Here is a 16207-nt window from a genome sequence, read left to right as displayed (position 1 = left end):
TCGTTGTATCCTGCACACGTTGTGTTGCAAGGAGAGTACATAGTCTTGTAAACACGGGTAAGTCGTGTATCCTGCACACGTTGTGTTGCAAGGAGAGTACATCGTCTTGTGAACACGGGTAAGTCGTGGTATCCTGCACACGTTGTGTTGCAAGGAGAGTACATCGTCTTGTAAACACGGGTAGTCGTTGTATCCTGCACACGTTGTGTTGCAAGAGAGTACATCGTCTTGTAACACGGGTTAAGTCGTTGTATCCGGCACACGTGTGTTGCAAGGAGAGTACATCGTCTTGTGAACACTGGTTAGTCGTTGTATCCTGGCCACACGTTGTGTTTGCAAGGAGAGTACATCGTCTTGTAAACACGGGTTAGTCGTTGGATCCGGCACACGTTGTGTTGCAAGGAGAGTACTAGTCTTGTGAACACGGGTTAGTCGTTGATCCGGCACACGTTGTGTTGCAAGGAGAGTACATAGTCTTGTGTACACGGGTTAGTCGTTGTATCCGGCACACGTTTGTGTTGCAAGGAGAGTACATAGTCTTGTGAACACGGGTTAGTCGTTTGTATCCGGCACACGTTGTGTTGCAAGGGAGAGTACATAGTCTTGTGTAACACGGGTAGTCGTTGTATCCGGCACACGTTGTGTTGCAAGGAGAGTACATAGTCTTGTGTACACGGGTTAGTCGTTGTATCCGGCACACGTTGTGTTGCAAGGAGAGTACATAGTCTTGTGTACACGGGTTAGTCGTTGTATCCGGCACACGTTGTGTTGCAAGGAGAGTACATAGTCTTGTGTAACACGGGTTAGTCGTTGTATCCGGCACACGTTGTGTTGCAAGGAGAGTACATAGTCTTGTGTACACGGGTAGTCGTGTATCCGGCACACGTTGTGTTGCAAGGAGAGTACATCGTCTTGTGTACACGGGTTAGTCGTTGTATCCGGCACACGTTGTGTTGCAAGGAGAGTACATAGTCTTGTGTACACGGGTTAGTCGTTGTATCCGGCACACGTTGTGTTGCAAGGAGAGTACATAGTCTTGTGTACACGGGTTAGTCGTTGTATCCGGCACACGTTGTGTTGCAAGGAGAGTACATAGTCTTGTGTACACGGGTTAGTCGTTGTATCCGGCACACGTTGTGTTGCAAGGAGAGTACATAGTCTTGTGTAACACGGGTTAGTCGTTGTATCCGGCACACGTTGTGTTGCAAGGAGAGTACATAGTCTTGTGTACACGGGTTAGTCGTTGTATCCGGCACACGTTGTGTTGCAAGGAGAGTACATCGTCTTGTGTACACGGGTTAGTCGTTGTATCCGGCACACGTTGTGTTGCAAGGAGAGTACATCGTCTTGTGTACACGGGTTAGTCGTTGTATCCGGCACACGTTGTGTTGCAAGGAGAGTACATCGTCTTGTGTACACGGGTTAGTCGTTGGATCCGGCACACGTTGTGTTGCAAGGAGAGTACATCGTCTTGCAAACACGGGTTAGTCGTTGGATCCGGCACACGTTGTGTTGCAAGGAGAGTACATAGTCTTGTGAACACGGGTAAGTCGTTGTATCCGGCACACGTTGTGTTGCAAGGAGAGTACATAGTCTTGTGAACACGGGTTAGTCGTTGGATCCGGCACACGTTGTGTTGCAAGGAGAGTACATCGTCTTGTGAACACGGGTTAGTCGTTGGATCCGGCACACGTTGTGTTGCAAAGAGAGTACATAGTCTTGTGAACAAGGGTTAGTCGTTGTATCCGGCACACGGTGTGTGCACAGAGAGTACATAGTCTTGTGAACACGGGTTAGTCGTTGTATCCTGCACACGTTGTGTTGCACAGAGAGTACATAGTCTTGTGAACACGGGTAAGTCGTTGTATCCTGCACACGTTGTGTTGCAAAGAGAGAACATAGTCTTGTGTACACGGGTTAGTCGTTGTATCCGGCACACGTTGTGTTGCAAGGAGAGTATATAGTCTTGTGAATACGGGTTAGTCGTTGTATCCGGCAGACGTTGTGTTGCAAGGAGAGTACATAGTCTTGTGAACACGGGTTAGTCGTTGTATCCGGCACACGTTGTGTTGCAAGGAGAGTACATCGTCTTGTAAACACGGGTTAGTCGTTGTATCCGGCACACGTTGTGTTGCAAGGAGAGTACATCGTCTTGTAAACACGGGTTAGTCGTTGTATCCGGCACACGTTGTGTTGCAAGGAGAGTACATCGTCTTGTGTACACGGGTAAGTCGTTGTATCCGGCACACGTTGTGTTGCAAGGAGAGTACATAGTCTTGTGTACACGGGTTAGTCGTTGTATCCGGCACACGTTGTGTTGCAAGGAGAGTACATAGTCTTGTGAACACGGGTAAGTCGTTGTATCCGGCACACGTTGTGTTGCAAGGAGAGTACATCGTCTTGTGTACACGGGTTAGTCGTTGTATCCGGCACACGTTGTGTTGCAAGGAGAGTACATAGTCTTGTGTACACGGGTTAGTCGTTGTATCCGGCACACGTTGTGTTGCAAGGAGAGTACATAGTCTTGTGAACACGGGTTAGTCGTTGTATCCGGCACACGTTGTGTTGCAAGGAGAGTACATAGTCTTGTGTACACGGGTTAGTCGTTGTATCCGGCACACGTTGTGTTGCAAGGAGAGTACATAGTCTTGTGAACACGGGTTAGTCGTTGTATCCGGCACACGTTGTGTTGCAAGGAGAGTACATAGTCTTGTGTACACGGGTTAGTCGTTGTATCCGGCACACGTTGTGTTGCAAGGAGAGTACATCGTCTTGTGTACACGGGTTAGTCGTTGTATCCGGCACACGTTGTGTTGCAAGGAGAGTACATCGTCTTGTGTACACGGGTTAGTCGTTGTATCCGGCACACGTTGTGTTGCAAGGAGAGTACATAGTCTTGTGTACACGGGTTAGTCGTTGTATCCGGCACACGTTGTGTTGCAAGGAGAGTACATAGTCTTGTGAACACGGGTTAGTCGTTGTATCCGGCACACGTTGTGTTGCAAGGAGAGTACATAGTCTTGTGTACACGGGTTAGTCGTTGTATCCGGCACACGTTGTGTTGCAAGGAGAGTACATAGTCTTGTGAACACGGGTTAGTCGTTGTATCCGGCACACGTTGTGTTGCAAGGAGAGTACATAGTCTTGTGTACACGGGTTAGTCGTTGTATCCGGCACACGTTGTGTTGCAAGGAGAGTACATCGTCTTGTGTACACGGGTTAGTCGTTGTATCCGGCACACGTTGTGTTGCAAGGAGAGTACATCGTCTTGTGTACACGGGTTAGTCGTTGTATCCGGCACACGTTGTGTTGCAAGGAGAGTACATCGTCTTGTGTACACGGGTTAGTCGTTGGATCCGGCACACGTTGTGTTGCAAGGAGAGTACATCGTCTTGTGTACACGGGTTAGTCGTTGGATCCGGCACACGTTGTGTTGCAAGGAGAGTACATAGTCTTGTGAACACGGGTAAGTCGTTGTATCCGGCACACGTTGTGTTGCAAGGAGAGTACACAGTCTTGTGAACACGGGTTAGTCGTTGGATCCGGCACACGTTGTGTTGCAAGGAGAGTACATAGTCTTGTGAACGCGGGTTAGTCGTTGGATCCGGCACACGTTGTGTTGCAAAGAGAGTACATAGTCTTGTGAACACGGGTTAGTCGTTGTATCCGGCACACGGTGTGTGCACAGAGAGTACATAGTCTTGTGAACACGGGTTAGTCGTTGTATCCTGCACACGTTGTGTTGCACAGAGAGTACATAGTCTTGTGAACACGGGTAAGTCGTTGTATCCTGCACACGTTGTGTTGCAAAGAGAGAACATAGTCTTGTGTACACGGGTTAGTCGTTGTATCCGGCACACGTTGTGTTGCAAGGAGAGTATATAGTCTTGTGAATACGGGTTAGTCGTTGTATCCGGCAGACGTTGTGTTGCAAGGAGAGTACATAGTCTTGTGAACACGGGTTAGTCGTTGTATTCGGCACACGTTGTGTTGCAAGGAGAGTACATAGTCTTGTGAACACGGGTTAGTCGTTGTATCTGCCAAACGTTGTGTTGCAAGGAGAGTACATAGTCTTATGAACACGGGTTAGTCGTTGTATCCGGCACACGTTGAGTTGCATAGAGAGTACATCGTCTTGTAAACACGGGTTCGCCGTTGTATCTGTCACACGTTGAGTTGAATAGAGAGTACATAGTCTTATGAACACGGGTTCGCCGTTGTATCTGCCACACGTTGAGTTGAATAGAGAGTACATAGTCTTGTGAACGCGGGTTAGCCGTTGTATCTGCCACACGTTGAGTTGAATAGAGAGTACACAGTCTTGTGAACGCGGGTTCGCCGTTGTATCTGCCGCACGTTGAGTTGCATAGAGAGTACATAGTCTTGTGAACGCGGGTTCGCCGTTGTAACCGGCACACGTTGTGTTGCAAAGAGAGTACATAGTCTTGTGAACACGGGTTAGTCGTTGTATCCGGCACACGTTGTGTTGCAAAGAGAGTTCATAGTCTTGTGAACACGGGTTAGTCGTTGTATCTGCCACACGTTGTGTTGCAAGGAGAGTACATAGTCTTGTGAACGCGGGTAAGCCGTTGTATCTGTCACACGTTGAGTTGAATAGAGAGTACATAGTCTTATGAACACGGGTTCGCCGTTGTATCTGTCACACGTTGAGTTGAATAGAGAGTACATAGTTTTATGAACACGGGTTAGCCGTTGTATATGCCACACGTTGAGTTGCATAAAGAGCACATAGTCTTGTGAACACGGGTTCACCGTGTATCTGCCGGTCTTAAGTCTTAGTGGGAGGGTTTCGGTCCGGAATATCGCCATCCCAAAGCGCTTACAGTTGCTAATGACTTCGGTGTATGTTCGGTGTATGTTAGGTGTATGTATGCGCGATAGATCGACTCATAGTGAATAGTGGATTACCGGCAGTTCTTCAGCACCGATCGATTTCACTGTCAGCTATTGAAGGTACTTCTGATCGAGTCCTATGTATCGGATACTATAGATGTTATCTCACGAAAGCAGTTACTGTTTAATCACCAACGTGGATCATATATGCACGATATCTTAAAATCGTTTAAAAGATATATAATCTAAAGTTGTACATACTATCAAAAATTCCAAAATTTCATGTACGAAGGGGTACGAAGTATCGAGCGAAACGGATATAGCCGAAGTTTGTCGAGCTTTCGACTTTCTGGCATTGAGACATTCAACACTGGCAGATAAGCCTTGGTAATAAACGCTATACATCACTACTATTCTTTTATTTTCCGTTAAAAAACATCCAGGCATTCCCTGGGCCAGAAAAAAGCAGAAATATTAGAATGTTAACATGTTCGCGCAATATCCTCTGCTCCCATATTCTACATTGTATGGGGACGTGCGCGAATTCTCTATACTCGACACTAGTGTAAATTATAGGGACGTAACAAATATGGTAGAATTGAAATAATTAAATATTAATAACACTTTTTCATAAATAAGGATTTTGTGCATTATAACTATCATTAATTTTTGGACATAAAAATCAGCAAATTTCACGAGATTTACCATGTACATTTATTCTGCAATATATAAATTAGTACGTGGAGAAACTTTACAACACAGTTCTTTAATCCAGAAGAAAAAACTGTTGATGAAGTTGTTATTATTGTTATAATTATTAATCTCATGTTAGTTGTTATCGCAAAATTTCACTACACATATAAGGGAGACAATTATGTTGGGCATTTAACAAAAGTTTATACGAGTAATGCATATGTAATGTTTCGCAATGGAAATCTTTAATTTGACATTTAGGATGAATCCTGGTTTGATGGGATTGTAGATGACATGGCCCCATTTTACTTAATTACTCGTGCAATTCTTATACTTACTATCATATGTTTAAATTGCTAGTGTTTCATAATTACGAACATCTTTAAATATAGTTTCCCATGAAGTAAAAGCCGCAATAAAAAGATCTTAGATATCAATAAAGTGTCGAACTTTATTGAATGTTTATTATGAGCATAAGTCTGATTTTGTGTAGTCAGCTTATTTAAACAAAGCCCTCTACGATAGCCTCCTCCTCTAGTCAATTTCGGATATTTAGGATTGAGGATCCGCACAGGATACAGGGACGACGCTTTCCGTTTGTATTATAGTTTTCGTTGAAAGGGAGTCTCTTCTTAAAGACAATCCAGTTAAAGCGGAACGTGTCGTCCCAGATGAGCCTGCGCCGAAATAAACGTATCATTTGTGTTTTAAAGTACTGGTTTAAGATAATTCAATCTGATGATGTCAAGTACATAAAAACCGTTTAGTATATGTTATCACATGATTATATGATATATTCCTAGAAATAAAAGGTATTGGGTTTAAATCTCTCAAGCAAGAGAATCTGTCAACATACTTGAATAGGAAGCAGAGAGATTGCACAAGCCTGAAAAGATACCGTTTCAAAACAGAACATGCAAACACTGTAACGTCATTGAGGATGAATTTCATGTTTTACTTAAATGCCCTATGTTTAGTTATGTACGTAAGCAGTATATAAATAAATAGTATTTAAAGAACACAAACATGATCAAGTTGATTAATCTGTTACAGACTGACAATGAAAAACTCTACGAAATCTATCCATTTTGTTTTTAAAACTGAGAGCTGACTTATATTATCAATAGCTTCTCTCCACGTACTTTCGTTAATTTATCTACTTAATAAAAAAATCTGAACAAAATACGAAAAGTGTATACATTTAAGTAGTTTTACAACTTTCTGAAAAGATGTTAAAAATGCTGTACGTCATCGACCATCTGTGAGTATATTGAGCTATAAAATGTGTGTAATCATAGGCTTAAAGCCTAATGTATGTTGAAATATACTCAAAACTCTTTAAGCACATGCATTAAACCACGATTTCCCAGAGCGAGATTGAATGATACGCTCGGCTTTACGGTGAGTATTTAGACACCCCTCAAATCAAAATAACTCGTTAAAATCACCTGGGTCAGTCAAAACATCAGATACATGGGGCGTGCTCTGTGAAAAATAGGGTTCGTGCATGTGCGGAAAGTGTCGTCCCATATTAGCCTGCGCAGTCCGCAAAGTCTAATCAGGGATGACACTTCCCATTTTATGATATTTTACGTTTGAAGAAAGTCTTTCTTAGCAAAATTCCAGTTTAGGCGTAAAGTGTCGTCCCTGATTAGACTGTGCGGACTTTACAGGCTAATCTGGAACCACACATTACGCACATGCATTAAACCCTTTTTTCACAGAGCAGGGCCAAAATATTGTCGGTGTTGATAATCGGCTATAGCCTGACGGTAGTTTAAGGTAAACTGTGGAAACAATTTGACAAGTATGTATTGTATTGTTTCATATTGACACTTTCAAACTATTTGTTGACGAGACAACAATGCGTCTCAATCCAACCAAAAGTGAAACCAGTCACCTAGTGTTGTTATAGTATTTAATTGATCTTATTTTTTTTTGACACACATTTGTTGTTATTATAACGATTTATTGATCCTTTAGCATACTGCATTTTTCTCAGATATGATAGATATGGTGTGAACATACGGTAATTTACAAAAATTGTGTGAATATTGATACAACACCGTTTGTTGAATTGTTATTTACTTACCGGTTCACCTGAACATATTATGACGAAGGGACTGGGACTTATATGAAAGAACATAAATACTAGTATACTTTATCATTATACGTGTTATATTTTGGGATGGATGATGTAGATCAGTATCAAGTATCTCCGAGATATTTGCGCTCATTAACCCATTTATGCCCAGTGGACTCTCCCACCCTTCTAAATTGGATCAATTTATTTTCAAAATTAGGGGTGTCAAGTATATTTATTTCTATATTTAGAATATTTCATAAAGAAATTCATTTAAGCAAACAGCGTAGACACAGATGAGACGCCGCATCATGCGGCGTCTCATCTGGGTTTACGCTGTTTGCAATGTCCTTTTTTCAGGACGCTAGGCATGAATGGGTTAAACATCAGAATATTCTTGCGTCGTTAATAAAGTAATAAATCAACAAACCCAAATGATATGAAAACGTTACACTTACATACATGTGTCATGATTGAACAAGATTTACTTAAACGTCATAATTGAGTTGCTCATTAAAAATGGTTGTCCGTCGAAAAGAAGTTCAAAACAAGCATACTGTCGTTTATTAATTTCCATAAATAAGTATAAAGTTGACATCGGCTCTTTATATCGTGTCTTATCGAATCAATCTCCGATCGCCGCTGTCATCTTGAGATTTCTCATGGCTAGCGATGGTCCGTAAGTCATCCCCGGATATTATCGGTGGAAATCTTAACCCATTTATGCCAAGTGGACTCTCCCATCCTTCTAAATTGGATCAATTTATTTCCAAAATTAGGGATGTCTAGTATATTTATTTCTATATTTAGAATAATTATAACAGAAATTCCTTTAAGCAAACTGCGTCTCATCTGGGTCTACGCTGTTTGCAAAGGCCTTTTTTCTAGACGCTAGGCATAAATGGATTAACAGCGTGCATAACTGAACATATATTCAAGACCGCTACTATACAATTTAAAGTACCACTCAAGATGCGGTAAGAAAAGAAAAAGACTTTATTAAGATTTTACACATAAATAAAAATAATCATTATAGCTATTGTAATTTTTAATTGTAATACAGAAAAGTATACTTTAACTAGTTCTAATTGGATATCCTTGCTTCAATAAGTATTAATTTCTAGTAGCGACCCCGTCATGCGAAAATGGATCTTATGCCATATGCGGCCAGGACCCGTATTCACGAACCCATTCTTAAACTTACGTGTGAAAAATTGACCTAGAACCAAGAAATCTTACCTAAGAGTTGGAATCGACGAGGGCAGGAAGCGGTGCATATGTCATATGAACACAGTTCTTTGCGAAGAATGATGAAATTTGAGGTGAAAAATGTCAAGTTAGACTTAACAATAACGAATATTTATAACAAAGCTCCTTTTAGAATATTCTATATTCTCGGTCCCTGGTTAGCTCCAGACCAGCCTGCATAGCAGGATCGTCTGATAAGCAGCTTCCCTGTCCGCCTTAAGTCACGAAAGGTTCCATGGTCTCATGGGTGGACAGAGTAGCTCCTGACCAGCAATACACGTGCGTATGCGCAGGTTGGTATGGAGCCATGCTGGTCGCATATGGCATTAGACCCATTTGCGCATGACGCGGTTCGTAAAAGGAAATGCAAATCACTGACATGGTGGAATACCGTTATTGCGATCATTTATATAATTCGGGGCGCCTAATGAATATATACTTTGATACAATCTTGGGTAATAACATTGGAATTCTTAGAAAAGAAAACATAGAGAATAATACACAATTCAAAAGATTCGCATGCAAACTGAATTAGTAGTGCTCACGAACTTGTAAAATGAGTTTAATTATCTAATACATGATATCGTTCAAAATTCTTATGTTGTGTTAGATAAACCTCAAATGATTAGTTAAGCTCGTGTAGGTTAGAAGAACTTTTCATTAAAAGCATGGAACAACACGTCATTTAATTAATTAGTTAGTAAATTAATACTCTGTTTATAAACAATGCAACTTTGAGGTCATTGTTTATAATTGAAACGGTTTCAACGAAATAAAATACGTTTTATTGCAGTGAATAAAATATCCTTATAGAAGTAAATATAATTTTACAAAATAATAATAATGTAAGTATTATTTTGTCATTTTAATTTGATATTTTCGTCTTTATTGAGACATTTGTTCCAAGAGTTGTCAAAATATATCACAAATTAGATCTATATACGATTAGACAATCCAACATTAAACTAGTAGCGCGAATGATTTATTGTTGAATATCATTTGGTGTACAAACAACAAAATAATCCGCCAATGATCAAACCGAAATTGCTCTCAACGTGAGAAGCAGAAATAAACCCGCCCAGAGAAATGAACTCTGCCGCGATGTCAATCAAACAGCGCCCCGCCTTCTCATATGTGTAAACACAGTATAGTGAAACGGACGGTATCGTAGAGAAGTGTGTCATTCCGATTTTCATGCCAGTAATTACATTATTTCGAGCTACAAATCGGTCGTTTATAACGGAAAAAGGATTAATCGTTGTTCATTATTGGATTACAATTCATAAATCTGCTATGGGTGAATAAAAATGGGCAAAACGGGGAGTAAACACGGTGAGTTTCTTTTCCGAAGTGTCTTTGTTCGAATTGTGGATGGTGTCGAATTAGTTTGTGTATTGAGCGCGTGCTATGGGTCAGGGATGTTGTAGTGGTCAGTTGGCCAATTATGTCGACTCGATTGGCGTACGTTTAATTGCTTTAGCGTGTTCTGTCTGATGGAGTGCATAAAGCGATGTTTCCGATACGATTTACATGTCTGTTGGCATTTTAAACTTTGTACTTGTTTACATGTTTGTATTGTTGACATGTTTTAAAAGCAGTGGTTCTTGCTCAATTAAAATCCAATTTCCGGCAATTTCCGGCAAAACTGTATCGTTTTATAGGCATTTTGTTAAATTCATTTGTATCAAAATAATAATCAAAATGGTTAAAAGCATTTAGAATTAAGTGCATTTCATGACATGTAACTAATCCCAGTCAGTGGAACAAAATTAAGAGTGAAATTGTATTAAAATAGAAGTGACTGCTACACAAGTACAGCATGATTGAGATTCTTTTTATAATCCCATTCTCCCAGGCATGAAAAGGGGTCATGATAAAGCAGTGTGTGATGTTAAAATAGAGTCTGTAAAAAAAAACTTACAAGAGGAAAAATATCACACAAAGATAAAAACAAATTACATGCATAAAGAAATGTTTTTATGAGTGGTAACATTACCCTCAAGGTTATAGGTGCCTATCAATAACCATCACTCCTTCTATGCAGTGAAAAGGATTACAAATTATTGAATATATACAATGATTATTGCATTTATTAAGAAAGTGCATGTTTAGTCTTGTTAGTCATAGTAGTTTGTGTTAACATACATGTATATTGGAGCCTGGCTTTATGATAAGGGGGTTTAATGCATGTGCATTTAGTGTCATCCCAGATTAACCTGTGCAGTCCACACAGGCTAATCAGAGTCAACACTTTTTGCTTGTATTGTATATTTCATTTAAAGGAAGACCCTTCTAGTTAGGCGGAAAGTGTCGTCCCTGATTAGCCAGTGCTGACTGCACAGGCTTATCTGGGACGACACTTCACACAATGCATTAAACCCCCTTTTCACAGAGCGAGGCTTATTATTTCTAACACTAAAACAGTTGGTGCAATTTAGAACCATACAGTCCTTGAGTGAGCTAAATTTAAAATTAAGCGCATATAAATAAGTAACACTACCAGTAACATGTAATACTGTTAGAGGTTTTTGATAATCTGTACTTTTAGAGGCTTTTGAGAATCTTTACTACCATGAAGTACGCATACTCCACAATGCCCTTTGATGATGCTGGAAGTGCACTAATGAAGCCCAATTAATCATAAGTATTTATCATATTAAAGCCCCTGTAATTATCTGGATTCAATTAGCAAGAACTTGTTTCTTTTTTTGATGTCAAAATATTATATAAATACTATACTACAGGCATGTAAATGAAAGTTAATGATATGAGTGAATAATATTTTAGTTAATACATGTTTAAGAATAAAGGTACGATAGCTTTGCATCTTTTGAACATTGAATATGCTGAATAAAATATAACGCATCAAGTATTTAAGCCCATTTGCGAAGCAACACGTCTTCAAGTTGACAAGACAGGGCCCTCAATCTGTCAAATCCAGTGCCGAAATTCGGCCGCATTCCCCCCCCTGAAAAGCATCCCCCCCCCTTTTTGGGGGAAAAATTCCCCCTAAAAAAAAAAAAAATAAATTTTTTTTTAAAGATAGATGTGTCTCATGATTATTATATCTCAGTTCTATTTTAATTTAATCGTGTCAAACATACTAGATTATGAAAAAAGCAATGAATATAGTGCAAACATGTACAAATGTTATAATTAGAGAGTAAGTAAAAAAATCCCCCCAAAAGGGAAACGCCTCGAAAATTCCCCCTGCTATGGGTAGCGACCCGCTTCCCCTAAAATGGATTGAGGGCCCTGCAAGATTTGTTGAATAATGCATGTATGCGTCGGTAAACCATGTGTTGATGAAATATATACACTTCAGCTTTGTTACTGACTTTTTTTTAATTATTGAATGATAAAACAACATTTGACATTCAATTGTGCACACTGAATGTAATAGTGCACTTTCAAATAGAACTATACCCTTTCATAATGCATGTAATATTGCAGATAAAAATAGATGCATGTGCTAATTTTACAGTTTGTGTTGTAGAATGTGTGCTTTTGTATGTAAGCATTTTATTTGTTTTGTTTTTTATTTTTCTTTCATATGCCTGGCAACTCTTGTAGTGCATAGAACGCGGTGTGATTCCCTGGCTCCATCAGGTAGAGTTTAGGTCTTTATTTCTCGTAATTTTCTACCATTAATTGTTGCTTTGCAGCGAGTAATTGGCGCATAGGAGAATTCTTTGCAATTACAAAACAGTAAGAGAAAGAGTAATGGCGTTATTATGGATATTATGTTATCTTCCAGGAACAAATATGTGAGAGTATTCAGAGTCACTTGGCCTGTCTAAATGTCAGTACCTGTTTTTGTTAATTTCCAAAAAATACTCAAAGCTGCTTTTCAGAGATACTATCTGTTTTATTTGTGGGTATATTATTATAATGAATATACAGAAAATGAAACTTGTTAAAAAAATAAACAAGGTAAATTAGATTTCTTGAATGAAAAAATGCAAACACATTTGTGGCATAGATTATCTTTTGAAATCATCAATGAAGGCCAGAGCTTGGATTTCAGCCTAATACCATGTTCCCTGCAATATGTTGTGCACTTTTCATGACCCTAGATGTAGCCACTGATATGTCACTGACATTTGATTTAACCTTTCCCACTCAGAAGCAAAGTGAAAATAGCTATGAGCAAACAACATAAAACCAGAACAGCCTGCCAGTAACTCGCAATCTGTTCAGCTTTTATGCTGTTTGCTGCTCATCATTTAAAGAAGCCTTTAAAACTTGAATCTAGCAAGAAAGGCCTCGAAAATTAACTTTTTGAGGGACTGCAAATGTGTCAAAATATGTATCTAAGTTGTAAATGGTTAATGAATTTGGATGTGTTGAGCCTAATGGCTCAGTCAGTGCTGCAGTCAGGTATACATGTGCCTAAACTGATTCAGTTGTTTTTGTCAAATATTAACTAAATTCCTTTTTATTTTTCTTGGAATAAAAACTCTTTCTTATCATATATCATGCTTGTCTTTTTGAACATTTCAAGAATATAGTAACTTGGGCAAGGAAATGTTATATTATAATTATCTGTGTACATTATGTACAATAAAATTAAATTTGTCAGCCTCTACATGTATATATCTCATTATCTGATAGAGATTTAGTTGTTGTTTTTTTTGTCAGGGATTAAATAAGTCCAAGATTGTATACTCAGGACATTTTTCTGGCTAAAATTTCCATTTATTGAAGATGATAAATGAAAAATTGCTATGGACCATTTTTCAGAGACATTTTTTTGGTATGAATATATTTTTTTACAGACTGTGTACCACACTTCAGAATAACTATTAATTATAATAGGAATGTTAATCAGGGCCCTCACACTACTTTGGGGGAAGGGGTCCGCAGCCCTTAGGAGGGGGAATTGTCGCGGCGTTTCCCTTTTTGGGGGATTTTTTTACTTACTCTCTCATTATTTCATTTGTACATGTTTGCACTATATTCATTGCATTTTTCATAATTTAGTATGTTTGAAAAGATTAAATTGAAATAGAATTGAGATATAATAATCATGAGACACATCTTTCTATTAAAAAAAAAAAAAAAATTATTATTATTTTTTTTTTTACGGGGAACTTTTCCCCCCAAAAGGGGAAAAAAGTATACTTTTCAGGTGGGGGACTGCCGCCGAATTTCGGCGGCAGATTTGATAGATTGAGGGCCCTGGTTAATAGAAAGATTACTTGTTAAATATTATTAAGCCAAAGGATACTAATTCAGTGCTTATTATAAGTATTATACTACACTTCATATTCTATCTGTGTAAGTAATAACTTTCATGCTTGGAAAGAAAGCGACTTGTGCTAATGTGATGCGACTACTTCCAAATGTGCCATAAATGATTTACTGAATACTAGTATTTTTCCACATGTAATGAATTTCTAATTATGTATAGTTGCTATGGGTTGTTAAAAATCGAATTTATAACAATCTAAACAAGCTGAACTATCAGAGAAGGAAAAACTACACTATTTGTTACCTCTTCATTATGAAAGACTGGTGTATTGAAATGGACTCGAAAAAGTGAGCTTTCGTTTGTTATGAGATTGGTACTTAAAGAAATTATTATAATAAATTAAATATAATTTTGAGGGATAATCAAAAGAAACTTCTGCTAGAATAAGTTAAGATGTAATTTACACATGCCTTTTTATGTTTTGCTGATAAGTGTTAGACTTCACTTAGTAATGTTCACTTGGTCAATGTGACACATGTTGCATAATGTGATAAGAAATTGTAAATTGCATGCATTTCTGTTGTTGAAATCTTTAATACGTAATACTTGAACACTAACAACATGATGAACTTGATCTATATTTGCATGCATTTTCAGAGCCATACTCTATTTGTACACTGTAGAATGAACTGATTAACCTCAATCACCATTGACCCATTCTCCTAAGGTTACACACCAACATAAGTCAGTCAACTGAAAACAACTTGGGTTTGACGATAAATAAAAAATGCCACATCATGTTAACTAGCCAAACTGCACTGATTCTTTGATGTTTGGCACATGCATGTGAGCTTTGCTTTTTGCATTTGTCAAGTTTCTTTTCATGCCAAGTATATAGGAGCTGATTGATTAATGGTTTGTTTGAACTTGGCAGTGCCACTTTACATCAAATATTCATTGAATCACTGTTTATTACACATTATCAAAGAAGATGGGTTATGGAAAGGTCGTTTACCAAGAGTTTGAAGATTACAATATAATGGTGGAGGGTCTTGTTGAAAATATGAATTGCAAAACCTTACTCAAGGCAAAATTATGATGATAAAAAATAGGGCTGGATCAAAGTGTTAAACATGGTGATATAATGTAATACCTTTGTATCAATGTTTATCATAATGTAACAGTGTTTTCACATGTAGACTTATACAGTTAGTAATATAAGAATTAAAAGCTTTTTTGACGATGCTGCGAAGCAGCTTGTCTAAGTTATCATACCATGAAAAAATTCTTCACAATGGCGACCTATGTAAAAGACCGAGCCAGCCCGATTGAGATAGCTCGATTTTTTTAATCGGCATACCTCGCTGATATATCATTGATAATGGTATAGGAAGCTCAGCTATAAATAGGACAGCATATTCTGGGAAAAAGATTTAATAATACATGTAGTTTGAATACGTTAATTTTAAATCAGTTATATTCAATCAGTTACATGTATATGTTTATAGATCGAAACAACTCAGCGTTTTTTTTCACCTGTTTGGGAACAGTTCCTGTCCCCTAGAAATTGGGAATTTTTGAGTCACGAAATCCTTTAAATTGGGAATTTTCGCGTCGTGAAATCCATCAAATTGGGAAATATAAAAAATCATACAAATACATCAACTGGAATCTATTTTATGTAGTAAACAATGCTTTTATACACTATCAATGGCATTCTGAGATAGGGTAGATCATAAGTCTGTATAACAAATACCAGTTTATTTAAAAAAAAATAAGAACTTGTTTTCCAGATAGAATTAATGGGTATTGCCGCAATATAACTGAAAATTGTTTAAAATGGCATAAAGCCCAATTAAACAATTACTTTGTGTGGCAATTTGAGATAACTTGTCTAAATTAAAAGGACCAGCAGATGACCATTGATATAATGGAAAACAGAAATTTAGGTGGAAAAAATTGTGTCAAAGGGTGACGTGCTTATTGCAAGGTCTCCCTTGGTCAATATCAAAACTTTCTGTGTGACTTTCCTCAATGGTTGACTGTTCACTTGATGTGCAAGAAGAGTCAATGTGATAACTAGCCGAGGGCAGCACCGCCTTACCAACTGGCTCGGCTGAAAATTCTTGAATTCT

General features: G+C 38.4%; 2 protein-coding genes across 3 annotated transcripts in view; both read left to right on the top strand.

The window, feature by feature from the left end:
• LOC127844207 (repressor of RNA polymerase III transcription MAF1 homolog) overlaps nt 1–16207 on the top strand; it is a 505514-nt gene that overhangs the window by 402750 nt on the left and 86557 nt on the right. The gene's annotated exons all lie outside the window — the stretch shown is intronic.
• The window catches only part of LOC127844187 (protein naked cuticle homolog 2-like), a 99852-nt gene continuing 93669 nt past the window's right edge, over nt 10025–16207 (top strand). The window contains exons 1-2 of one of the 2 annotated variants that reach the window (XM_052374252.1): nt 10025–10210; nt 12452–12487. In XM_052374252.1, the coding sequence (XP_052230212.1) occupies nt 10186–10210; nt 12452–12487 (61 nt within the window). In that variant the 5' untranslated portion in view covers nt 10025–10185. The remainder of the gene's footprint in view (nt 10211–12451; nt 12488–16207) is intronic. The other variant, XM_052374253.1, reaches the window with a different exon arrangement.

This window comes from Dreissena polymorpha, chromosome 9, assembly GCF_020536995.1.
Source record: "Dreissena polymorpha isolate Duluth1 chromosome 9, UMN_Dpol_1.0, whole genome shotgun sequence".
NCBI classification, from domain to species: domain Eukaryota; kingdom Metazoa; phylum Mollusca; class Bivalvia; order Myida; family Dreissenidae; genus Dreissena; species Dreissena polymorpha.
This window is presented reverse-complemented; position numbering and strand designations above follow the sequence as displayed.